This window comes from Helicoverpa armigera, chromosome 2 (assembly GCF_030705265.1).
Source record: "Helicoverpa armigera isolate CAAS_96S chromosome 2, ASM3070526v1, whole genome shotgun sequence".
NCBI lineage: Eukaryota > Metazoa > Arthropoda > Insecta > Lepidoptera > Noctuidae > Helicoverpa > Helicoverpa armigera.
The window spans coordinates 12,294,340-12,322,177 of NC_087121.1; the positions used below are offsets into that span (position 1 = coordinate 12,294,340).

At 35.7% G+C, this 27,838-nt stretch overlaps 1 protein-coding gene across 1 annotated transcript; it reads right to left on the bottom strand.

The window, feature by feature from the left end:
* Positions 1 to 639: 639 nt before the first annotated feature.
* LOC135118420 (klaroid protein-like) lies at positions 640 to 27,783 on the bottom strand. The gene is made up of 12 exons (XM_064040393.1): positions 27,207 to 27,783; positions 24,901 to 25,087; positions 20,110 to 20,222; positions 16,597 to 16,755; positions 11,402 to 11,606; positions 10,252 to 10,447; positions 9,532 to 9,638; positions 9,038 to 9,164; positions 4,464 to 5,069; positions 3,971 to 4,141; positions 3,380 to 3,492; positions 640 to 2,622 (listed from the first exon to the last, which is right to left on the bottom strand). The coding sequence occupies exons 1-12, from the start codon at positions 27,362 to 27,364 to the stop codon at positions 2,344 to 2,346; spliced, it is 2,421 nt and encodes an 806-aa protein (XP_063896463.1). The 5' UTR covers positions 27,365 to 27,783; the 3' UTR covers positions 640 to 2,343.
* Between the last annotated feature and the right edge of the window lie 55 nt (positions 27,784 to 27,838).

A 27,838-nucleotide genomic window follows, 5' to 3' on the forward strand; every position in this document is an offset into this window, starting at 1 on the left:
AAAAGAAATTAATTAATTAATTAATACTAACAGTAGGTACAATAAGAATTCGCACATTAATGACGCTAGCTATCACGCAACGGTTGAATTGCTTTGTTTTCGTTGGAATTGATTTGTAATTCTTAACTAGAACCGATAAGTTGTATTCATAGCATTGATAGACGGCAGTAAGATAGCCGAGTATAGGTCAAGCAAGATCAAGAACAGTTTGAGTCATACTTTTAAATACAATTGTCGATAAAACGGCTCCATATACGATAGTAGGCAATGTTAGTCATGGCACTCGGTCGGACGGTTATAAGAAACTAAAAAGCTCTGACGCGCCGTTTTATGTGAATCTTAGTAAAAATATTTCAAGAACTCTTGCGAGAGTTCATACGGTATGTAAAAATAGGCCTTGCTATGTATTTAATAACACCTGAGTAGGGTCAACAGGCATTTTCGGTTCAGCTATCCTACACTGCAACAACTGGCTCAGCCATAGATTACTCGGACGTCAGTGACCTTAAAATATTTTTATAATGGCCAGGCAATTTTTGTCAACATTGCAGCAACATATTGCCCAAAATGTAGACATTTTAGACGGGCAAATATCGATGTAAAATTTCAGAGGAAGGGGAGGTGCATAAAACTTCAGTATTATCATACGACTTTTATTTCGAACATCACAAATATTCCACATAATTAGCAGTAAGTATCGGTTAGTTAAAAACATTAAAAAATAACGAGATAAAACTGTGTCAAAATTCATAAAATACCATCGGTCTAGCGTTAGGTGCAAAGGTGCAGTCGCCAAGTTTATTGTCATTAATTACATTAAACTTTGTACAGATATCTTTATTTATTTCGAATCAGCGTTGTACTCAATTAGTTAATATTAAGGAGACTTAACATAAGCGTTTTCTTCAAATAAAAAATAAAAGCTTGCAAGAAGGTATTGATGTGTAGAAAAATATAACTCCGATTTAATTGACATGATTGTTCATTAAAAATATTTTAGGTACATCATTGCTTGCCGAATATGTCAAGACCGTAACGTTTTACGACAAAGATTATTGTTAGTGGTAACTTTAAACTACATAAACCTAATTCAACATTAAAAACAGTGGCGTCTGTGGGGTACTTAAGTCTTACTTTTCGAAGCATTCATTCGAAATGATTACGAACTAGCAGGAGAGAGATACAGAGGTGAATTTGTTGCCCTATTATTACTTATTTAAAGTTAAATATATAAATAAAGAATAATAACATATAGCTCAATAGAAGTTCATTTAAAGAGTCTGATTGGACTATGTACTAGAAACTTTAGGAGGCCATGAAGTAGATAATAAGACTACACAAGTTTAAAAATAACGGCATTTTTTTACCGTTTAAAAACTAACAATGCCTTCTGCCGCGGTCACACCTGTGGCCGCGGGCGCTCGAATTGCGCATTACACAACACTTAATAATAGGGCCATACAAATCATTAACAAGCTGTGCTACTTAAGTATTTACATACTAAACCTAACTTCTAATAAGATTCTCAAACATGATGCTGGGTGTTATATTCTTACTGGTTATATTAGATTTTGAGACAAACCGTAAACACTTAAAATTTATATTGGCATAAAATTTATTAAAATCTAACGGGACTAGCTCCTTCACTAAACCTATTACTCGATAAAATTACTTTGATTTAGAAACGAGGTGTGAATTAATAGTTGATTAAATAGGTATTTAATACTAGTAGCTACCAAGTTATTGTGTTCCCCTTTTTATAACAATGGACATTAAAATATCTCTCTTAATATTCTCTATGTAGTAACAAATCATGAATAACAGTAAGCAACAGTATTCAGGTTATGCTCTGCCTTTTGTAAGAGTTAATCTAATGTTAAAACACGATTAGTTTCAATAGTTAAATATTTGAAACATCACACTGCGTTTCTAAACCAACAGTTTCAACTATAAACTAGTTATTAAAATAAAACCTTAATTTTACAAAAAAAAAAAACCTTAAAATACATTAAAAATCTACATATAAATACAGTTAAAAAGTATTCAGAACAACTAAGCGTATAACGGGCTTGTGCGGTATCAGAGATTTCATTGACATTACTTCGCTGGTCAAGCTAAGCGCTCAGAAACTTAGAACATCTTTAAAAGTCACCAACAGTTTTTGTACTATCAATATTAAGAATTTTAAATATAAGGCCACTTTACACTACACTGAATATGCCTAGGAATGATTACTATCCTCATTATTGAACACAATTTGTTTGGACGTTACCACTGGTTTCACAAGTCACACTGTTCAATTCCGTGACATCTCAATTCCTTTAGAAAATGTTTTATTGTGTGCTACGTTTCGCTGTCCTTTATACTGTCTTCCGTGGCCCTGCGGATGTCAGACAGTGGGTTGCCGTGTACCCTGAATCTGTAGACGCACGTGTAAGTTGGGTTGCCGTGGTTGCTCTCGACCCTCAGCTCTATAATGTCGTAGGCGACTGGGTACTTGACTCCCCCGATGTCTGTAGTTTTGGGGTATTGCACGGGGAAGTACTGTATGGCAGTGCCGTTATTGTTGTATTGGTAGTCCCCGAACAGATGGGGTTCTGGGTCCATTTCGCCGTGGAGACCCTGAAAATTACGTCACGAACGGTGATGTGTTTTAGTGTTAGCAGGTAAAATTGAACTATACAGGTTTCTCTTAGATGAAAATGAGATTGAATTAATGTGAATGAATGATGTATATTCACACTTACCTTGGTGCTTAAAATGCAGTAAAATTAGACACACAAAACAAGCTCAAGACACAGGCAGAGTATGAAGGTTTAAATGTGAACATGAATGTGAAACTTATATTAATGAGAAGCCCAGCACACCATAATAATATTAATTTCACACATTAAACACAAAGTATAAAAAGCATTAATGTGTTATAAATATGAAATTAAATTGAGCATAAAACAGGAGAAATGTGTTAAAATATGCAAATGATTACTAAACTCTTAATAAACGCATGCTCTGTATGTGATGATAATGAGGAAATAAATATCAACAACAAGTAACAAGATGAATAGCAACTACATATTATTTTACAAAACCATATGAACAAGACAAGGATAATGAGTCAAATTATTCCATACATAGAATTTAGTCTCATTTATTTTGCGATAAACAGAACTTTTTTACCCTCTTAAATATAGAATGTTAATGAGAAACACTTAAAACTGCGTGAAATAGAATAATTGTTGACTTCAAAATGTACAATAGAGTAATGAGTTCCCAATGCTATTCTTGAAATTCACCATCCCGTAACATTATTACCAAATAACACCAAAAAATTGATAAGAAAACTGCAAGCCATGCTTTTTAAAAATAAATATGAACGTACATATACGGAGAAGTTCTTGGGCGCGGACTCGATCTTTCCCTCAACAGCGAGTAGTCGCGACATGTGCTCCAACGAGAATCCCGTCACTTCTATTATTGCGTACGTGCGGACCACTGAAACAATACACAATATTTTAATATAGATTAAAATGAGAGTTGAGTAATTAATTAATGCTCTTTCATTGTCTAAAACATGTTGAACATGCTCATCTACAACAGCTGCAAATACCAAAAGACTAAAGGAACTTTTAAGAATATTTAAACCAGCATTATGGAGGGAGCATAATTGAACAAATATGAAAACTTGAAGTGCGTAATTTCAAGTTAGACAGACTGAACTGTTCTTTAGAAATGTAAACTTCTGTATGTTTTAAAATGAGCTCTATTTAGGTGGACTGCAGGATGAGAATTCCGTTGTGGGTGAATAATAAGAATCCTCCCTAAATCAATCTCTATGCCATCGTGTTATAGGCCTTAACTCACAGCTGTCGTTTAAAACAGCCCCGCTTCGTGATAAACGTTTATGCACTTCACCACCTTTGCTTTAGACTGCGTCATCTTACTACGCTATAAATTGGCCTGTACAACTCACCCAGATACCCCGGGAAGCCCTGGAAGGCCCAGCACTCGGCGGGCATGGCGCCCGGCGTCAGCGCGAACCGCGGCGACGTGTACACCCACCACACCGGCAGGCCCAGGATGCTGTACTGCTTCGTCTTGATCTGGTACAGTTCTGTGCATTTTGTTGATATCACTTGACCACCTGCGGAAATGGAAGGTAAGATTTGAGGCTGATTTCGTGAACATAATAAAGGTACTTCTCATTATCATCTGCTTAGCTTATTTCCCAACAATGTCCAGTGTAACCGGATGTAGCTGAGCGATTAGTGCCCTCCACGTATAAACATGGAGGAACTGCCTATAAGCCCTCTATAGCCCACGTAGCCGAGCAACTGAATACTCCATGGTTAGACTGGCTTGTTAGAATTTCTGGCTTCTGACTACCAGCCATACAAGTCCTTCAAATAGTTATTATCAATTCCATCATTGTTATATTTATAAATGTATTAGTTAATCATTCTTACCTGCAGACTCCAATGCGTAATCAACAAGTCCAGTTTTATCAGCGTCATACACATCCAACATGCCTGCTACTATTCTTTTCACAGCTTCTATATCAATACCAGTATGAGAGTGATGAATCTCCACATCTCTTACATACTCCCTCACTCTTTCTCTTATAATCTCCATCTGCCTTCGCTCAAACACCGCGAGGTACTCTTGGACCATCTGACGAATCTTATCTTCGTCCATATCAGGTTTCCAACTGCTTATCAATCGCTCATGAATCTCCTGACTCATAGCTTGCATCTGATCCTTACTCACGTACTCCTTATCGAAATATTCCTTCAGTTTCGCAGCCAAAACGCCAGCGTTGTCATTTTCGTTAAAAACTTGGATTAAATTCTGTTGTAAGTATTTCAGGGAGTATTGTTCGATTTGCGCTTCTAGGTTGTCAAATCTTGATAGTTTTTGGTCGAAGTATTTTAAGCGCGAGTCGACGTTAACTGCCCAGCCTTCTAAAGCCGCCATGCGTTTCGACAAGTCGGGATCTTGAAGGATTTGTGGAGGTTTGTATGTGTCTACTATGAGTTCTTCAGGAGGCACCGTCTTTTCCGCGTAGTTGTAATCTGAAAGGAAGATGACTGTTAGTTTGGTCGAACTCCCCTCTGTCCTTCCCACATAATTCTTTAAAAAAATACATAGATAAAAGAAGAGACAGGGAAGGACAGAGTATTACAATTAATTAATATTACAGGTTATTCAACTCACCCAAAAAGTGTAGCGTCCGAGTACGTCCACTTTCTTATAGGTGATTTGGCCTCTATCCTTCCCCGACTTTATAATATTTATGGTAAAACAGGGAAGAATTATATGGGAATAAATAACAAGTCTTATTGCTTATAAACGATATAATTAAATCAAAATGAATCAATTAGTAGAACACAATTTTTGTAGAATTATTAAAAAAATGCAATTGAATACGAATTTGCTTACGTACTAAATAAAAATAATTAAAAATCACATCAAATATAAAGCAAGCAGGTTGTTTGTGACAAATAAATAGTTGTGCTTTTTGCAATACGGAGTATTGTCTATGGTGGGGTCATAAATCACAGGTATCAATCAAGTATTGCATCAAATCCCTGTTTTAAATTATATTCTTAAATTATAACACTGTTTAAGCAAGAATGGTATTGTCTATGAATAACAGGATGATAGCACATATAGCGATAAACATAAGATATAACTTTGCAAAATTTGTAAAATGAAAACTAATTTACTGGCCTAATAGAAAGCGTGACTACATATTTAAATTATAAAATTGACAACCAAACCGAGATATTTAGCACACAACTTTGATACGCCTCTTTTGGGCTACATTTTTTTCAACAATTTTCAAAAAATAGTCTTAATTTTTAGTATACTTAACTTTTTCACGCAATTTTAATATAAATAATCAGAAATTATGACTAGGGGTTAGTCTTTTTAATACCAATTTGGAATAAGGTTAAAGTAATTTGTACCGAAACAGTAAAATAATTGAAATTAACTTAATAACTAAATAAAACTCCAATTTATGGCCACGTCATGATAATTTAGGTACATCGATGTTTGTAAACTGTGTGTACACAGTATTTCTTATATGACTAATAAACTGCTTTAGGATAACCATAAACTCATAATTAGCAGGACTAACGTTGGCATTTTGAAAATAGAATTTATCAAATACTTTGACATCTTGTATGTCACTAATCATAAAACAAAGAAAATCTATTGTGTCTCCCATACATCTGCGCTCTGACATACAACGGGTTAATTAAAAAAGCAATTTGCCTAGCTATTTATAAGCTTACAGTATCCTGATATCACAAAATTTCAATTGAAAAACCAAAGAAGATTGTTGGTATTTGTAATTCACAATACCACTATTTTGTTTCACAATGAAAATTAACCAACAAAACAGTTTTTCAATAGAACATAATATGATTCAGCAGAAGGAAAACTAATAAATAGAAAAATATATTTTTATAATTACTAAAATAGATAATTTATAATGCGGAATGAAAATAAGTATCATATTAAACATTATATATTATATCATTAATAAAAGAATAGAAATAGCTAATATACAATCAAAATAGAATAATTAAACTTTCTCAATCATTAAATTACAAACATTGCAATAAATAAATTATATAATTTTAAAAGCATGTGCACACATATAATTTTAAAACATAAAATTTGTGTGATGAACAGAAAATAAAAATAAATTACCACTCAGGTACTGATTAACAAAATAAATAATTAGAAAAGAGATCAACATTATTATCAAAGTAATAAATAATAATGTAGGTCTATAAAAGTTACAAAATTATACTCATTATAAATATGTTTGCACATCCTTTAAGACTTAAATTTAAAAGCACACAACTTACAATCTATTTATAAATCTTAAAGTTAGACCATTTGTAAACTTTTAAAGGTGCGTTTTGAAAACTAGCTGCGGCCGCACCGATGCAAAACGATGTCATGTAAAGACAAACAAACCACTAGTGCAGATGCGGCCAATTTAAGGCAGTCGCGGCATGTGCGGTCGGCAGCTAGTATTCGAAACGTACCTTAAGGCTGACATTGTAAGACGTATACATTTATTTCAGGTCTAACATAATAATCGCACGTTAAAGTTAAAACCATTTCAAAATAAGGATACAAAAAATTGAGCACCCTAATACAACGGGGAAGTACTTATATACGAAATTAAGTACATAGTTCACTACTGGATGTATTTAATTTTACTATATGGTGTTACGCGAACGGATAGAGTGAGAAATTAGTACACACATACTTTTGAAAGTGGCACCGGTAACCGAAAAGCTATGTGGGAACCGGCTGTCATGGTATGAGCGTGATGCGAAGGTATCATGTTATAATCAAAATTATTAACTTACGGATCTTGTTATTTTCGAGTGACAGATACAAATAAATATGGATATAACATGGCTGATGATAATAAGAGTATGGACTTGCATACTTTATTATCATTTTGTTCAAGGAATTACTAAGACTCGTCACGTAAAATCTATTCATACATAGACTGTAGACTGGGCTAGTTGTCAAAATAATTTTGATGATGATGTCAAAATAATTGAATGATTAATTGATGTGATGTGAATATTTAAGAGAAAGAGGAGAGGAATGGAAGCACAAAACATACTGCGTTAACTCTAAATTAATTGAAAATAGGACCACAAACATTTAATAAAAATAAATATGATTATCGTATTGAAATCAAATAGCCATCTTCGTTGTATTTAATATGTCAAATAAATTCTAAATATTCTTTATCAATATGCACCTCTATTTTATGTCAATGTACTTTATCAAAACTACCATCGTCATACATGGATACTCAATTCCGTGGTAAAAAATTGCATTTACGTAATAATTATAAAAAATAATAATAATTGAACGAATAGTTTTGTACACTTGGTTTTAAACCTGACGTGGATTTAATATAACGGGTTGTACTGTGATATGTAAAAAAACTGTAGGAAATAACAAGAAATATACACGTTGAAGTTACTGGAGCTACAAAACTGATATTACTTAAAATTGATATTTTCTATACTAGTTAAAAAAATATCAGGCTAATTTCCGTTGAAAATGATACCAATAACGCGTGAACATATCACACTCAACGCAAAGCTCGCTGCGAGCAACACTACAGTATAAAGTATAATCTCTGCCACATTCCACAAGTATCTCGGCGCCACTATCGCTCGTCATCCAAATAAATCGCGCCAAGCCTTCTTCAACTCTTCAACACAACTCGCAGCAACCACCAGAACATAGTCAGATGCGTCAGACACCCTGTTCTGAACTATATCTCTGTACTCTATATACGTCTTTCTGACTTCTGGTAAATTTTCGCGTATATCAGGTAGGGTTATATTAATGTCTGACATCTTGATGTTCGGTAAAATGTCGAAGCTCGGTAACGAAATGTTGGGTAGGGATAGCTTCGGTATTTTCATAGCGGTGAACTCGCTAAGGTCTACGTGGAAATCGGTAAAATTTGGCATAGCGATACGTTCCCAGTTTTCGTATGTGTAGTGTGCTGTAAGGAATTGTCATGTTAACCTATGTATAAGTACATGTTTTGGAAGAATAAACAATAACTATTTAAATGCGCAAAACCTCAGACACCTTAACTATTTTTAACTTCTATAATTTAGTCTATCCATATTTTTTAAAATTTAAAATTACTACTGGCAATTCGGATCACACCTTGCGTCTGTGACTAATGTTGTGTCGTGAAGGTTTTTGGCTAGTTATATAAAAAATAGATATGGCAATATATATCTTATTTTAAATTAATATTTGATGAAGTTTGACTGAAAAATGTAGCCTATATTAGAAAGTGGATTAATCAATTCTGTTCATTATTGATAAATTATTTTCAGGTCTTGCGCATTTAAAGTTACAAGTTGTGTATATTGATGAAAGCGGACATACAGCAATCTGTCACTGTTATGAAGATAATGAATATAATATAACGTTTATGAACGTAATGAATATAGTGTAAAGTACTTACATCCATATGCGACAGCAGGCAGCAACAACAGCAAGAACCAGGGCCACCAGCGTTTCTTCGCAACGGTCTTATTCTTGTAGTTCTGTGCGATATACTTCTTATTGACCTCCACGTGATTCGGTGATAACTGTGGAGAGTTGAGTTTTAGATTAATCGATGTTACCTATTTCGCTATGTGTGTCTGTCTGTCTGTAGCTCTTATTTGGATGAACTTGGATAGGGCTTACTTTTAAGGTGAGCCAGCAGGTTATTAGATATATAGTTTTTCCCGATTTTTAAATTGAAACCATATATTTATGTACCTAATGAGAAACCACATCAAAAAAATGATTTACCATAATATAGTTCATAGTCTACCTATAAGAATTATGGAAAACGATCATATAATGTCAAATATTTAAGAGATATTTTTGAGTATGTTTTCCAACATAGGCTCCTGTCACATAATGTTTGCCGACTCTAGATGGGACTAAATAAGTATTAATAATACTAACAGTTTCCGTGATGGTGGTAGTGGTGGTGGTGACAACGGACTTGATCATGGTGTAGATCCAGTAGAAAGGTGTTGCCAAGGCTGCCGCGCTTCGAGTTAGTAAGCTTGCTGTGGAATACAGAGTATTATCTTATTATTCGTATTTTAGGGTTAATGATATAGAACATAGCTTAGCATATAGTAAGGCTGATTACTTAACGTTGCTTCAGACTGTGCTGTAATACATAGCATGGCAATATCGTTTTGGACACGTTCACACTGTACTGTGTGAACATGGCACCTCTTTGCTCTGCTATATGAATATTCTATTATAAATATTATAGATTAGCCTCAACCGACCTCTAGTTACTTGTCGCATGAGATCTGTTTATTGCATGCCAGCCACTGTATCAATTTTATATCCTGATCGGCAGATACGTTTCCACTTTTGCATTATTTACCAGGTTTTCAGGCAACACCTCAGCCACTGACGAGAAGTTACTATAAACAAACTATTACCTTGATGGGGTAGGCTTCCAGACTAACCGGTTGCAGCTGAGTACCAGTGTTTTACAAGGAGCGACTGCGTATCTGACCTCCTCAACCCAGTTACCCGGGCAACCCAATACCCCTTGGTTAGACTGGTATCAGACTTACTGGCTACCCATAACGACTGCCAAGGATGTTCAATGACAGCCGGGTCTCGTCGTTTGAAGTCAATTTACTATAGTAAAACTATTACCTTGTGCTGGTCTCCGGTCAGTATAAGGATATCGGTGCGAAGGTCCGACAATGCTGCGATAGGTGTTCTTCGTACTCGTGGTGATGGTGGTGACGATGCTGATGAGCAGCCGGGTGATCCACCAGCGCTGCTCCGCTGTGTGGGCGCTGCCGTTATGGTGCGGGTAGGAAGTCTCGTCGTCTGAACTGTCTATTGACTGGGGGGAAGAGAAAGTAAAGCTTTAATGTTTAGGGTACATTGCATATATTGCTTGATATTGTGATTAAACTTAGCCTAAAAATGCTGTTGAAGGTCTCAAAAGTTTTTCATTGCACGCTTGCCCATTCAGGGTAATTTGTTTATGTATGTAGCTGGATTACTACGAAAACGAACTATACAGTATAATGGCGATCCATTATCGTAAAATGAACATAAGCCTTTGTATACTCACTTTTCATACTTGCAAATAAAACAGCAGTTCTGACATTATTTATTTGTAGTAGCTAGATCGAAGAAGTTGACATCTACTATAATTTACAAAACCATATTTGAAATTTAATATTCATATAATAGAAGTCTTATAATTTATGGACCACTATGATATTTCCTCCTTTGGCAAAAATATTGTTTTATGATTCATGTTATATTTATAACAAGCTGCACATTCCTGCATACTATTTACAAGCTACTGGACTTTGGTTATTGAATTCTCCGCCGCTGACTAGTCTCTCATTAATATTGCTCTGTATTGAGACACTCTGTTGACAGTTTCAGATCCATTAATTTCTGCAACACTCGAGATAGATACCAAGGTAATTTAAATATCTGTAAGTTAGTCGTCGTAACAAAATATACTACATACAAGAGGAATTGGCCCAAAAAATAGTCTGGACTACAATATAACTTTGCTTAACAGTTTGCCTATGTAGTTTAGTAGTCCATCTTAATTTTATTAATTTCTTGTACCTTTTCAGAGTTACAGCGTATTTTAGTTTATTCATCTCTTGGTGTACTGGCATCGACATGTTAGGCCTACCCGGGAGCCAGTTCCACAATTGTTTGCAGCCTGCAGTTCTATTACAGTCGTGTCAACTGCTTCCCAACTGTAATTTGCGGTTTGAAATGCGGTCCGTCTGTCTAGAGCCCAAGATACTATTGTGTAGGTACTCACGGTATACCGGCGCCGCACGGAGCTGGTCGTCCAGGAGGTGGTGGCGGACAGGCGGTCGAGCTCGTCGAGGCTGGTGTTGGGCCCCTGCACGCGGAACTGCGACAGCGAGCGTCGCGACATGTTGGGCATGGCTACCTGCCCGGGGGCCAGTTCTACGCGGTCCTTAGATAGATGCGAGTACGTGTAGTCCGTTTTTGGGTATTTGCTGGAAAGAAAATGACAATTATTAAATAAAATAAAATTGATTTCGGACAAGAGAGAGATATAGGTCATTCAACATAATAATTAAAAATTTAACTTTAATAGAAAGTGTGTCAATGTTTATCATTTAATTGAATATGTTCATCAATGCTCAAGTTTTGTCAGCTATAGCTATGATATTTTAATAGGATAATAAGCGCCGTAGCCATAGTAGGTATGTAATTTCACAACAAATCGTTATTAACTTACAATAATGTTCCTTTGACTACCAAGAAGTTAAGCTATCTTAAGTCTAGATAATAATAATGTGGTCAGATGATAAAAAATCTGACTGACATATTTTTTATTTCTTATCAATATTCATTCAAACAAAAAAACATATGAATGGAGACATACATAGGAAGTATATAAGTAGACCAGTCTTAAAACCGGTAGGAATATTCACCATTATAACAACACTCCATATAATATTTGCTATAATGTAACACACTACAAAACTCGCGTAATAAAAGTTGTAAATAGCACCATAAGTAGGCGAAAACTGGCCAACAACCGTTAAATCTATACTTATAATAAATCTGTAGAGAGGTCAATTCTGTACATTGAATATATTTCCAAAATAACTATTAGGGGGTGATTAGTGATCGATACTGATGCCAAAAATGCAATCAGAAAAATTTTTGTCTGTCTGTCTGTCTGTCTGTCTGTCTGTCAGTCTGTATGTTCGTTATGGAAACAAAAACTACTTGACGGATTTCAATGAAACTTGGTACAATGATTCTTCATACTCCTGGGCAGGTTATAGGATACTTTGCATCACGCTACGATCAATAGGAGCAGAGCAGTGAAGGTAAATGTTGGGAAAACGGGAGAAGTTACTCCATTTTTTAAGATTCCGTCGCGTGTGCAACCCTAATGGTTACAGCTACACAGAAACCATGTATGACGGAAATGTTCTTCATAAAATTATGTAAAAGTAACAGTATACAATGTGTCCCGGGGATAAGTGACCGCCCGAAATTTTTTGAATATTTGTACAAAATTAAAGATAATTTCTTTTATATTTTTGAAAAAAATCATTAAAAAAATTTTATTGTCAGGCCTGTTAATAACAGGCTTTGCTCTTTTTTTTCAAATTTCAACTGACTGTATTTTTGCATTTGTTTGAAATAGCAGCAAACATTGCTCTGAGCTATTGTAGGAAATATCATGTAGTTTATTAATAAATTAAAAGAAAGTGATATTAATCGGGAATTTATTGGACTTATTTTGAAAAAACTGAAAAAAAGGCGTTATTTTCTTTGTATTTTTCTTTTCTTTTTTTTCTAATAAATGTTTTATTACATTTTTGTTATGTTTGATAATTTTAATTGATAAACTATGATGTCGGCTAGTCAATAAAGAAAAAAGAATTTAAAAAGATGTAAAAACTTAGGAAATATCTTAAAAAAACTGCAGCACGTCTCAGTATTTTCTAAAAAAAATTAAAAAAAAACCAAAGGCGGTAAGTCCCAAATATAAAGGAAATTATCCTTAATTTTGTACAAATATTCAAAAAATTTCGGGCGGTCACTTATCCCCGGGACACATTGTATATCTATCTTTTATGGTTGACTCACAATAACACGTAAAACTCTCTCGGTAGCTTAGCAGTTCGGAGTTTTCTGATTATATTTGTCTACTATTACGTTTATAACACTCTCACTCACACGAATTAAAAATAGTTAATAGTATTACCTATTCATTAAAAAAGATTCATATAAATCGGTGAAGAAACACCAAAGTTATTCACGAAAAACGGAAAAGCCATCGCGCGTGAATACTGAATCACGCTATAAGGATCATTTTTGTGCATCTGTCGCCGCGCTCGACGCGGCTCGCGGCGCGGTGGCTGCGCGAGTTTCATACAATATTTGGCTCTTGGTGCGATTGATGCGAATAGGCGTTCAGAGTGTTCAACCTTATTGCGCGACTTTTAGGTTTTAAATAATTTATTTTTAACTTTCTTTTGTTGTTATTTTATAAAATAGGTGACCTATTAGTTATTTTGGTAGTGTTTAAATATTCGTTCAAATTACAAATTATTAATAGTTAACATTTTATTTCTTAAAGTAGTAGTAGGTACGCATAGATTTAGATAATTGGAGGGGCTGGTGTTTATTATTTCTTTCTCTCTTTGCACGAAGTCCGACTCTAACGCGGACGAAGTCGCTGGCAGAAGCTAGTACATAATAAAACTTTAGGTATATGGAACACAAAGTATGTTTTCAGAGTAAATACCTTATTATTTCTGTGCACCTAAGCCCTTCATACATGACTGCAGATAAAACACTTATACACAATCTCAAGTAGTTTATAAATTAATAATAATAAATCACTTGTGAAGAAAAGTGTAGTTTTCAGTGATAAACAGTGGATTTGCACGCAATCCAATGCACGTTTCTCTGTTATAGAGTTCTGCATGAGTTTGGCATCGGCTGGCATTTGCACGGACCGACGCAGTGCAAATATAGAACATAATATCTAATTTTATTGTCACCTTCCTAGCTACTTGCAGGACACGTCATTTGAGTAAGGATCGTGTGGTCATGCTTTTAATGTTGTTTTAATCGATCTGCCATTTTAATGTAAGGTTATTTCTGTAGAATATGAATTGCAAATGATGAAGCAGTAAGCAAATGATCGTAGCATAATTTTAGTACTGAAATGTCTGCCAAAACATTAAACTTGTGAAGGTATGTTTTACATAGTAATTAAAATCAAATTCCTGCTATTTATACATACATATTATGGTAATTGTTTATACTTTGGTACTAAAGAGCGGTCTTTTCTACAAGTACAATGACCTACCTGTTATTAAACGTCAACACATTTTCCACCGTCTCCACTTCCGTATGAGTCACAATTTTAGCCATTTTATCAAATATTAAAAACAATAGTCTACAAATAAATTAGTCAATAAATAATTAAAACTTTTCAAATAAAAACTTTTTACATTTCCATTCCAGCCAGCTGGCGTTAAAACAAGTGTCAGTTGACAATGACAGTTGACGGTTCGAATTTTAAAATTATTATTATTGTACCCTCAGGACCCGCATAAAAACGAATGACGTCATGTTTGCGTTCCAGATTGTATCTGGCATTGAGTAGCATTACGTTGATAACATTAAATTAGTAAATGTTACGCCTTGGTAGTTTTGGATACTTTTGATCGTAGTAGTAATTTGCAGCGTGAGTAATTACTATATGAACTTCAACAGCAATTTACTTTACATCGTTTCTAAAGGTGTCTACACACCAAAGCCGCTGATGCCGGCGGCACAGCCCGGCGGCCCAACCCGCCGGCCGTATTTTGTACAATCATGCCGCCGGCTTTCATAGAGTATTTGACAATTACTAGAACACCACATGCCGCGGCAGTCGTGCCGCCGGGCTGTGCCGCCGGGTCAGCGGCTTTGGTGTGTAGATCCCTTAAAGATTTAAACTAAAATACTCGCAGTAAGTATTAACACTCAGAATTACGTAGCGCAAGAGTTTATCGTTTTGGTTCATAACAAGCATTGGAATAGTACAAAATAAAAAAATATATAGGGAAAAAAAAATATTGGTTTCTCAATTTTATTATAGCTAGATTGCTTATAGTAATTCCAAGAAATGTGTGTGCACTAAGAACAGTATAACATTAGGATGTTTACACTCAATCTAAGTTTAGCTGAGCACTCAAATAGCTTTTCAGAGCAACGCGAAGCTTTTTGCACTGAACAATCGTGACACACATAATTATATTTTTTTATGTACAGTCAAGGATAAAATGTATTCGATGTTATATATTTTTTTATAAGTTGTGGTGTTGTTACCTCAGTTTTGAGGCCATTGACCTACATAATCTAATCGGCCCTTTTAGTGTGAGGCAGTCTTACACGTGAAAGACATAGTACTGCTTTGTAGATTTTATCTTATATATATCTCATCACTAACAGCGACAGAAATGCATTATCACTTGAAGCGTGAAAAAATACAAGCGTATACATTTAGGAACTATGGTAATTTGAACTGAAGAATTAGTTGTTTTTTTTTCATCATCATAAGCCTCTTTATCATCCCACTGCTGGGCACAGGCATCCTCTCACACAGATAAGGAATGAGCGCTAATCACCACGCTTGCTCAAGCAGCGGGTTGGTGATTTCAGACTTTACCTATTGTCCAGGTTTCCTCGAAATGTCTTCCTTCACCTTTAATCAGTAATTGGTGTGCAAGAATTAATAAGATTTTTTGTAGACTATACACAACTAAGCATTGATTAGCTCTATGCTATTAAATAGTCACGGTCTAATATGTCAGACTATTGATTGCAAATCTGATGAAAACTAATTATTGATTTTGATTAGAATTCTATTTAAGATTCTTTTGTAGGTAGTTATTATTTTAAGACTTTAGTTAAATAGTATTAAATTGCATCAGTATCTAGCAAGATGTTATACCTAGTTATTAATAAATTGATATGTGAAAATAAATTTTATTGTTGCGATCAAATGTCTGCTAGTAAAACTTTCTATTCTCTGGATTGTATTTAGCAATGAAGAGGGCAATAAAACCATGTTTATTGCTTCACAGGTATTAGGTGTTTGTGTTCTAAATATTTGTGATTTGTCGATATAACCACATGTGAAGCAGTTTTAACGATTTGAGAACGATGAAAATTATAACCAAGAAATTCAAATGTAACAAACTAACTTTTTCTCATAATATTGCTCAGTTCTATATGATTCAATATAATTTCTTGCATCAAAGTAAAGTAAAAGCATAGCTTTCTATCTCTACACTTTATTCTAATCTGTACAGCCGTTTTACAATGAAAGCCAGCGATACAAAACACATTCGAATATATCATATTCCGATAAAAGGTAGTCAGATTGCCACTTGAACCGGTTTTCATGCGTCTAGCGAAGCCGGAGCGGGTCTCTAGTAAAAAATAAACAAAAGAGGATCTTACTTCCAGTACTCCCTGGCCATCTTATAAAGCCTCGAAGGCAGGTGTTCGTTGTCAGGGTTCACCTCCAGGAGTAAGCTGGCGTCAGCCAGCGCCTGCTCTGCGAAGGAACTGTCCGTTGAACATGCGCTGTAGGAGCTTGGACTGCCTATGCGTGATGATCTGGAAATAAAAGGGGGTTGTTATTGAGGGGAACTTCTGACTTGGCATGGGTGTGGATGGGTACGGGTTTCTGTAAGCTAACTATCGGTTGTTTTGCGAGTAGAAATTTGAGATAATGTGACTGGAACTAATGTCAAAATTCAACCTAGAATTGCAAGTCAACAGATAAGTAGGTTTATAGAAAGCCACAGTTAACAAGGTCGCTCAAAGATAGTTCTTGGATTAGGGTTAGGAAAATACCTTTAGTGATAAGATTCCTGAGTTGCACATGGCGTACACGCCTTTAGCTAGTAGCTTCTGCTTACTGAATCCCCTCAAAATCGAATAACTAATGTTTTTGTCGTACATAATTCATATTGAAAACCGAGAGTGTATCTTTTAATTATGACTTCTAGACGAACACTGCAGTTCTTAGCGTTTCATTGTCAAATTGATAAATCGCGAGTAATTAAGCAGACAGCAAATAAATGATACCGGACAAACGGAAAGACCTTCTAAAATCTGAACAGAGGAGGTTAGATTCCTTAAAATTTATACTACGTCGAGCACAAATACTTAAACGGCATTGTATAGGTCATATTTAGTACGACAGTAGAATAGTTTTCGCCTAGGTGTAATCTAGAATGTTTGGCTTCCTGGGTTGCCTGGGTACTTCCTAATCCGAGTCTAATTCGGCTTTGATATCGCTGACTAGTACACGCTGTAATTCAGTTTTTTTTTGCGCCAAAAAGATAGACAGCGTTCTAATAATACTACATCAAATAACAAATAAGATCATGAAAACAAGACGTTATATGAGTAGAAGAATTTATATTAGCTTCAGCAATTTACATAGCGTTCAGAATTGGATTATTGCTTCAACGGATTTTTTAATATTTTTGACTAACTACGTTAACGTAAACTTTCTACTCTGTGCTTTCGTAGTAATTATATTTTTTTCTTCTATTTAATATAGATACACCGTTGAATCTGTTTACATCTAGGTAAAATATCTCATGTGTTCAAAATACATATTTTAGAGACATAAATCTTTTTACTTATCACCTAAGATATTATCGCACACAACATAGTTACAAGTACGTCATAGCCCGTCTATTACTTGTTACGTCAGTAGACGTAAATTTTTAGCGTGGCACATAAAAATTTTGGCCATTTGCCAACTGTACCAATAGTTTGGGACAATATTATTGTTTGAGAAAGTCATTGATGGGGACTTCTTTGATGAATTTGAAGTCGGGCAAGATGGTGTAAACGGAGCACCCAAATTCATTGTATTTGTGGTGCAATTTTTATTTTTAACTTAACTTAGTAGACACTCTTGTTTTGAGATGATAAGTGGCAAACTAGCAGATGGATTGCTTGATAGTAAAATCTTCTGGCTGCCCGTGAACACAATCATCTCCAGAAATATGGCAAGGGCATTGCTGGCCTTTAAAAAAGGACTCTTGGTTGGTGGTTTCTTTGGTGGATGGTTTAAAGATTGTATTTTTTGAAAATGCGGCAGGCGACAGTTGATTATATTTCTGTTTTGAGCGAGGCTAGAGAAAGGCGAGTTTTCAGAAAACGCAAACTAGTAGACTGTAGACTAGAAGAAGGTTCCTTGCCCTTTTTGCTGGCTGTTCCTTGCTAACTTTTGCTCTTCATGTAATCCACGGTTCTTCGTCAGCACAGCTAATGTTCACGCGTCAACATTTCCCGCCTTTGTTGCGTGTTAACTACGTAATAACGCGTATAGTCACGTACGCTTTGCGATTACTTGATGAGAACAACTCGTGCGTTGCATATATTTTACGCGGATCATTACTTCTAAGCATTACGTGTGTACGTGCACTTTAAATAACTCAATTTGATTATTTTGGCGAAACCCTCCAGGATAGCAAGGAAAAAAAAACAATCATACGAATTGACAAGCTTTCCTTTTTTGGAATGTTGGTTAAGCATGTCTTAATATCGTCTCCACCGATTCGGTTAATATTGTAGTTTCTGAGCAAATTATTGTCATAATTTTGCTGAGTCCAATACCATACTGGTAACATATGAGTTTTGCATACCTGTAAAATCCCCCTCATACACTTTTATCATACCTTAAAATCTTTTAAACATCAGCCCTTTCCCAAGCGTTTTATGACAATATGATAAGAGTATACTGTAGCAATAGCAACATATGTATATCACACGACGTCATAAGTGGTTGAATGTTTGCACAACTTTGTTTGTCATGGAATCTGATAAGGGCTCTGCTATCCAGGTGTGTGAGAGAATTGAATCTAAGCCCTACAATGTCAATGAAGTGTAGATTTTAGTTATTGTACGGCTTTTTTTCACAAGATATTAATTATCCGTTTTCCAAAATAGGTAACTTGACAATTGATTAATTTGCTGCTTGAGGTGGTCAGTTCTCTCCAAGATGACCTGTCAACCAGAAATCCTTAAGTTTCACGTATTTTTTTATCGAAGGATATAATTCTGATAACAGCGATTATATCTGAAAGCAAAGTTCATGACTTATAACTTGTTCACTTCATTGTTTTCTATCATATCTTTCACGATAAGAGTCAAATTGGAAAATGATGTAATTTTGTCCAATTTACATTCATATTTTCAACAGCTGACTTATCTTCAATGAGCGGTAAGTATTTGCATAAATGCAAAATGCATTGTAAGTGTGAATATATGCAACCTTGCCGTTTTCATGTCAACTTATACTTGAAACTTATGAAGATGGACGAGGTTCGCGACATTGAAAGGAATTTTAAATGAAAATAAGGTCACACTGATAGATCTTTTACTACAACTCACAGTTCAGTGAAATAAAGGACGTGATGTTTTGAAGGTTAGGGGACGTACGTTTTTGAACCAGATTACGCAAGATTGAAGGAATGTACAACTCAGAGCCTTATCAGAAATCATATCAGTAGGACTGTACTACAATCTTTTATGATGCATAAAAACCACTTATTTCATGAGATTTGCTAACATTTGTCACTTGACGACACCAACTTGTCGACTCACTTTCCTTAAACCTTCGAGTATGCGACTTCTTTTTTTGGGATTGTCAGACTCTTACTGACTAAAACCCATCATTGTCCTTCGTAGGCCTTTTATGTGTACCAAAGCCGCGGTAACTCTTTCGAACAATCCCTCTGCCCCAGCAGGCCTTGGCCCTGCTGGGCCCCGTTGGGATTTGCTGACATCTCTTTTAGGAGCGTGTGGCACAACGTGCGCCGCCGACACGGGTCTGTTATATACGGAGGGACAATGAGCCACCCGAACTCACCGCCCAGAGTATGTTACTTCTGTCTGACGACACGATATTATAAGACTTCATATATATAAAATATCTTAGCAACTTACCGGTCATGAGTAACGCCGTGTGACGTGTATATGGGGCTCAGCGTGACGTCAGATAGCGTCTTGTAGCCCCGCGAGCTCGTCGACACGCGCTCATATTGGCTGTTGATCTCGTTCTGTAGATAAAAGTTCGTGTTACTAAGTGGAACTTTATGTGCACTAGAAAAATTGAGGAGTAAGGTTGAGGTAAGTAACCGGCGAACGAGTGATACGCGGTAAATTCGTTCTTTGGTTATCAATGTCATATCGACACAAAGCAGAGTCTCTAAGCTTCTGTAAAGCTGTTGATGGCGATAGTTAGAATCGTTTTGAGTTTTTAAACTTCAACAGAAAACTTCATCCATCAAAACCAACATTATTCTTCATTCAAAACCCAAAATATCGTAATTAACGTCCATCTTGTTAGCGTCACTATCCGGTGCGAGGCGTTAACTTAAATGGCTCGTGACATTTCCTTTTAAGCGTTGTCGTCCTGCACGTCTGGTTATCGTATCAATTAAAACTGGGAATGTATCTGAGTGAACATCGCGGGCCTAAGAGAAGATGGCTGTAAATTATGGTGCAAGGATCCAGATTGCACTGGATCGGGAAGGTAGTATCTTTACTCTAGGGTAGTGAACTTATTTTAAGCAACTTTAACTTGAAAATACTGTAAATGATGATCTATTTAGTATAGTTTTGAACTGTGTCTTGATGTAAGAATATTGAGCATGCTGAGGATATTAGATTTTGATAACATAATATACCGAGTTTTCGAATAAATCAAGAAACGGCATGGACCTGATTCATTAAATATCCTATTTTATCAAACTAGAAATTGATTCAGAATTAATCAGACAACTTTAGCCTAACTCGGTGATACGCCATTCCTTAAAAAGGTCCCAAAAGTTTTCTCAAAAGCCGAAGACCAGAAAAGGACCCGCTAATCGCTATGCATTAAAAATATTTAATTCACGAAGAAAATCTTGTAATCAAGTAAACCGCTGGAAATGGCAAGTGCATAATCGCATCCGCTGCACTTTTAATGTCAGTCTACATAAACTCTGATGCTGTGATAAGTTATAATTTAATTTCTAACTGCACTTGAAACGGACATACCTTTACAAGAACTTTAAAGACATCCTCATCCATCAAATAATAAAAATAGGTGATAAGACCCTGTAACATTTTTTCTCGGGTTCAACGACATCAGAAGTCTAAATTAAAATCATCGCCCAAAGAACTAAGCATACTCGTTAAACGTAAAGACAAAAAATTCTCCAACAGTCATCGTAGTGACATCATTCGTAACAGCAATGTACGCAAAAACTTCGCAAGTTCTGAAGACTAGCGTCGGAGGCTACCGAAGCGTGGCATTGTTGTTAGTGCAAGCCGAACTATGATTCACTGAGTCTTTGACATTGAAGCGCGAAGCTCCTAAATAAGCGTACCCAAACACAATACATGACATAATAATCTAACTATGTTGAGCAGCGACCTAGATTGTAAAAGGAAAATAGGCAGCGTTAAGGAAATCGGATGTTAACACTGATGCCAATAATAATAAAACAATCTAGAAATATACTTTTGATCAATTCTAAGTAATGATCAATATCCGCTGCATCAAAGCGGATTCGTCCCGCTCTTCCTGAAGCCCCATATAGACTTCCAAACGGTTTGGTGACCATATTTGTGAGTGCGGAAGTAGACGAATACGATTAGCGGAGGAGTAAATTGAATTAAATTATGAACAGTTATAGTTATAGGCTAACGCAGACACACTGTCCCTCGGCGGACTTTTTAGATTGAGGATATAATATAGAACTTCGTAGAATAAAGAGGACTTTATGGAGTTTGCCTTCCTTTAGCTCTAAGTAATTGCTATACGTTCATTACAACAATCCTTCAATTGTTGTTGTAATACAAACAGGAAAACTGCCTTCATTTAATACTATTGTTGGAGCACTCAATGCCTTCTGTTGCAACTTTCAAGTTCGAAATTGATAATTAAATGTAATAAATATTCTGGACAGGAAAGGTGAACCACAAGTGATAAGGTGGTGTATTGATTCTGACGGGGCAAGACCAGACAATGCACATGCGCTGTATAATTTTATAACTAGTACCTACTTACGTAGGTATAACATACAGAAAAGACCAACGCGCCAAATAGTTTACTACGAACGAGCGACGCTGTCAGATAATGTATGCATGCACTTATGTAAGGCTAATCAGTAACCGACCTTGAACGTCCGAGAAAACATCTTCAACGCACACAGACCTCACTGAACTAAATACATATCGATTGATACACTCAATTGCGTAATTTCACTCACCGAATCACCATAGCAACTTCATAGCACCGCACCTCCCTCTACCACGATCCTTGAATATTTCTAAATTAAGCACCACATCCAAAACTAGGTCAGGAATCTAAGAATCACCGTTCTGAATGAGTAATTACTATGTTTGCTAAGAAACAAATGCACTGTGCTATCTTCTCGTAGCGACTGTAAGGCGCCAGATGGCTTGAAATAATAATCCCCATACGTGAAGTATGGGCAATTCAAAAATAAACCACGCGGGGGAAGTTTGATTCCAGCTATATTTGGAAGGATAATCGCTATGTTTTCCTGTTTCTAGTGCTTGACTGTGGCAGGACCGGCGGCCAGTGGGCGCATAGCGTTACTAAGCTCAGTCAACAATAAAATACCTCGTCGCGAAATGTAGGTGTTTATCTAACGGTCATATTCATTACAGATTTCAAGATCGAATGCTGCAAAATATGAAATGTCAAGCGCAGCGGTTGAAGTCATGGCGTTAAAAGCCCGCGCTATTTGAAACAAGACAAATTGTTTGTAATTAATAGTTAGGTTAGACTAGTGTTATCATTATCACATTGTTCTAGACTTCCGTGACTGCATGTTAATGTGTGGATTCAAGTTTCTTGCCGTAAACTGTGACAATAGAATGGATTACATTCTAAGCGACTAGCGGAACTATGAGAACATTAAACTTAAAGAGCATCAACTTAAGAGAAAGAAGTCGTTCATTAAACTTGCATGTGGGCGTCTGTTAAGTTCAATTACTTGATTGATATTTATGTTAGGTGCATTACAATTGCCTTTCAATTAAGATAGACGAGTAAAGCGCAGCTGAACGTGATATGAGGTGAATGATCTAAGCACACACAAGTGGGATTATCTTAAAAAGCTCAAATAGCAGATAGCGGTGGGTTTAAACGGGATATGTATATGAAGGTTAAAAGCGTTTATTGAATTTTATTGTAAGGTCAACATACGCTAACAGAATTGTAGGTACTGTTCATTTTATTTCATCGGGACATTAAAACGGGAAGTAAAAACAGAAATTTCTCAGCATTTGCGAACGTTTTCGCTCGACATGGCGAAAGACTACAGCCAAATGCCGCTAAAGTTCCCATAAATACGTACGCGAGTCCTTGAAACAACAATTACTGGTGTTAGGGCGTGACGCAAACCAACTACTATTCAAATTTTAACGGACATCTGGTTGTACGTTGAATATTTTTGAAGTTTGACTTATTATTAATCAGTATTCTACGAATTTTCTTCGGACGAAGATGTTAAAGCATAATTTTAATGAGGTATTTCAACTGGTTAACCGATTCCACTGTTTTTCCATAAGCATAACCAGAATTCGTGTCTTAAAGCTAAAACATATCTAAATCAATCGGAGAATCCTGGAATTAATAGATTTTCAGACGTCATTTTTACGGTCACGGCCTAAAGTAATTTCGGAACTACAAATACGTACACACGCTAGGCCTCGATCTTACGACCGCCATAACCGTAGCCTTGTAACACATTGTTGATCACACTCAATCTTTTAACACTGTTGACTTTAAAACAACATTTAAGTAGATTCGCGCTAATGACGGTCTGCATACGGAAACAGATGCCACAAATGGAGATATGCTAATAGACTGATTGCAATAAAATGCAGACGGCGCGGCTTTGTATAAATTAAAATACGCTCAATATGTAAAGAGCAGTATTATGTGAACAAGATGTTAATATTAACACATTGAGATACGATCTAGAACCGGCTTATCTAACGCAACAAATCAGATTTTATAATTGTGACAGAAGAACCAGTTTAGATTCTTTCAACTGTGTAAACAGAGGACCGATAGCTGTATGCTTTCTTACAAAGTCAATATAAAACTTGAATGTATCAACATGTTTACTTATACCGCGTAGCCCAATAGCTTCTTCTTTTCAACTGTGACTTACCGACCGGCCATTGTCGATAAACAATAATTCCGGTTGAGAAGTCGCACCTGCGTGGACCACCTTTAAGTTTTCAGCTGCCGTATAGCCATAACATATCGTAAAATTCGTTGGTACTGTAAGAAAATCCTTCGCATTCTTAGGTACGAAGTAGGTTTTATTCTTGTCGAATATTTTTCATTTGTACATTTATGTCATAGCCATTTTTGACTATTACATCTGCACCTGACAATATTATTAGGAAATGATCTAATAAGTTTTTCTAAACATGTTTAATGTTTACGCTTCATATTCTAAAAGAGGTAACTGGTGACATAGTAGTGCAGGGGCGATTATGACACAAAGTGATCGATGACGAATAGCGCGGTCCCTTTTCGCGTCACTTTACACGACTCCTATTCAGGCCAGATGCACTACAACATCGATGAATGCAACCTCATTAGAATCGACATTGAAAGCAATTGTTTACCTTCTCCACGCATCACTATGAATGGGTCATTCATTCATTATCTTATATGTATGCTTTACGTTCTAAGACATTTACCTGCTCTACTTCTTTAGAACGCCCCTTGAGTCGGTCAAGGCTTTCTTCTGAGGAGTAGTCTGATGTCCTGATGAGGTGGGCTGCGTTCCTGGTGACGCGCCTCGTTTGATGCACTGGTTCTGAAGTATGTTCTTCCTCTTCTGTTATTGTTTCTGAAGTCACTTTGATTGTAGGCTGGTTTAGTTGTCTGGTGGGGAAAATGAGGAATCAGTGAAGAATTAATGGAAAACAATCAAAGAAAGATTTAGAATAAATAGTGTGCTCATTGTCAAGGGATGCACTTTTTGATACAATAATGAAATTCTTGAAATAGAAAATATTTCAATAATTTCATGAGTAAATCAGCTCTTGTTTCTCATCATTAGAACAAGCAGATGTTTCAAGATAAAACCAAGAGGTTTTGATATAAACAAATGTTTAATCAACCTTGATTTGGTGTTTTGGCTAGCAAATGCTATTGTACAACAAATCTTTGGCACTTTGCCTATCATGTTAGACAGTAACTAATGTCATTATTAAACAATAATAAGTTTTGGTGCTAATATGACTGAAAACAATGCTGTTTATGGTGCTAAATGATTGGATAAATAATTCTTTGTACAAATCTTCAATTTCAGTCTCAAAAAAGGAACTAAGTATGAGATATTTATGTTTTGTCTAGGGATATTGGATTGAGGAGGTCAGACAGGCAGTTGCTCCTTGTAAAACACTGCTACTCAGCCATATCTGGTTAGACTGAAAGCTGACCCCAATATACTTGGGAAAAGGCTAGGCAAATTAAAAAATAAAATGTTTTTTAAATGAAATGTCCTGTTTTTGGGACAAGACACAAAATTATCAAGAAACATTTTGTATAAAATGTAAATAATGTAATACCTATGCTTATTTGTTGCAGGACAAGGTCTCTGTTATCAAATGAGTCACTTCCTCTTGCCAAGGTTAAAGTAATTCCTTGCACCTTATCAGAGGAAAGTTCGCTCATTACTTAGTTAATAAATGGCTGCATTTACATTTAATTTTATCATATAATGTGCGCTTTGTAATTGAAATAAGAGGACCCATTATATTTTAAATTAGTGTCTGTTTAAATTAAGATATGTACCTAATAAGATAATGTTAATCATTTTGATAGAGAAGACCTACTTTATTAATTAGAATTAAAATAAGATTAATAACTATATGTATTGGTTTGTAGCTTAGGGAATAAATATTAATATGATGGCTGATAGGGCTTATGTTCAGACCCCAAATTAATTTGGGAACCGGGCAGAAAGAAGATTAGTTTGTTAAAAAGCCTTGAGTGAGCCTTGAATTTCTAATTATATTAAATCAAGTGTTTACTATAGAATTATGACTCAAGCGCTTCAACTCACAGCAAGCTTTAATAATAAAAGCAAATATGGTTTACATGCTTTACTAAAATAAAACCATGATCGAGAACTTCCAAGAATCAATGTTGTTGCATCAAGGTCATTTGACACTATGGTTTCATGACCTCACTATGTTTGTGACATCATGGTAAACAAAACTTGTCCTTTAGTGGTACTCTGGCCCTCATAACCTTGGAATCTAATAGTCAAATAAATCTGAGATACAAGTAGGTAGTATGTTCACGGTGGGAAACCATAGATTGATTGACCTCATTGCTGTTTTGGATTATGGAATGATGAGGTTTATGAGTTTGTTTATGGTGTAATATAAATTTGAAATTGGAACTTGAGTATGCATAGAATGTATTCATTAGTATCCTCAATTGATTTTTATGCTTGTCCTCCAAAAGGATGGTCTTTCTTAAAGCATGCAGATAAACCAACACCATGATTATAGAAGTTTTGTATGAAAAATTTTAATAACCTTACTTACGCAGAACTGATAAGCCAGCAATATGAGTTACATTTTCATGTCTTTAATTTTATGTACATGAATTATTTAGATAAGAATCTTAATTGTTAGTACACTTGATAGTAATTATACAAAAAAAGTTAAGCACATGTTAGATGCATGCTAAATTATTCCAAATTCTTTAAACACAACATTGAACTATGCTCTTCTAATCTAAATAAATAAATACATTTAAGAACTAGTTTGGCAATCAATTTAGTATCATAATCGTTGACAGGTGTGATAAATATTTATCTATCATAATCTTTTACTTGAAATACTTCACTTATGTATATGATAAAAATGAAATGAAATGTGTGAAAATAGAATTTAGTATGCTTTTTTCAGGCATGAATCTTGGATGAGAGAGGATTTTAAGAAGCATGCATAGGCTGTAAATTAGACGGAAGAGGAAGCATACTAACTTGACTGGGGTGCTTCTCTTCACAGGGGTTTTGCGTCCAGATTTCTGATGGGTGTGTTCCTCACCCTCCACGCAGTTCTCGCGGTCGCAGCTCGACCGCAGGAAGGGTGTCTTCGAGCGAGACCTTGACCTCAATCCGCTAACTGTCGGGTTCTCCATGTTTTAGTCACTGATTCTGAATTGCTGTTATCACTATCTTTACACCATCTTCACACCTCGCTCCCGACGAACCAAGGTTGATGATCTCACCAAATTCCACCGTATATTCAAATTACTTCACCGAATTTTTAATACACCGATATTGCACAAGGAAATCTATTTCTGTGGCTTCATGCGATGCCGCCAAAAGTAACGTAACAAACGTCTCGGTGACTTTCTGTTACACTACGTGTGGATGCTCGATTTTAAACGTCGGTATGATACTTTGTAGGCTTGCTGTGTAACAATGTACACATAAAAAATGCGCGTACGATAAATTGTACACAAACGTGCGCGATAAATGAAATTCGTGAATTTCGTAACTTCTCAATCGCTAAACATAAACTGATGACGTCATCAAAAAGACGTTAAGCGACATTGCCATATGAAATATTGCAGTCGTGAGTTGCAATTAAAAGAAAAGTACATACGTTT

Excerpts from the sequence above, each read along its gene's own strand:
- LOC135118420 (XM_064040393.1), bottom strand. The coding sequence starts at position 27,364 with ATGGAGAACCCGACAGTTAGCGGATTGAGGTCAAGGTCTCGCTCGAAG. Across the intron at positions 9,639-10,251 it reads TGACCGGAGACCAGCACAAG|CAAGCTTACTAACTCGAAGC; the intron begins GTAATAGTTTTA and ends TGTATTCCACAG. Across the intron at positions 9,165-9,531 it reads CTACCACCATCACGGAAACT|TTATCACCGAATCACGTGGA; the intron begins GTTAGTATTATT and ends AACTCTCCACAG.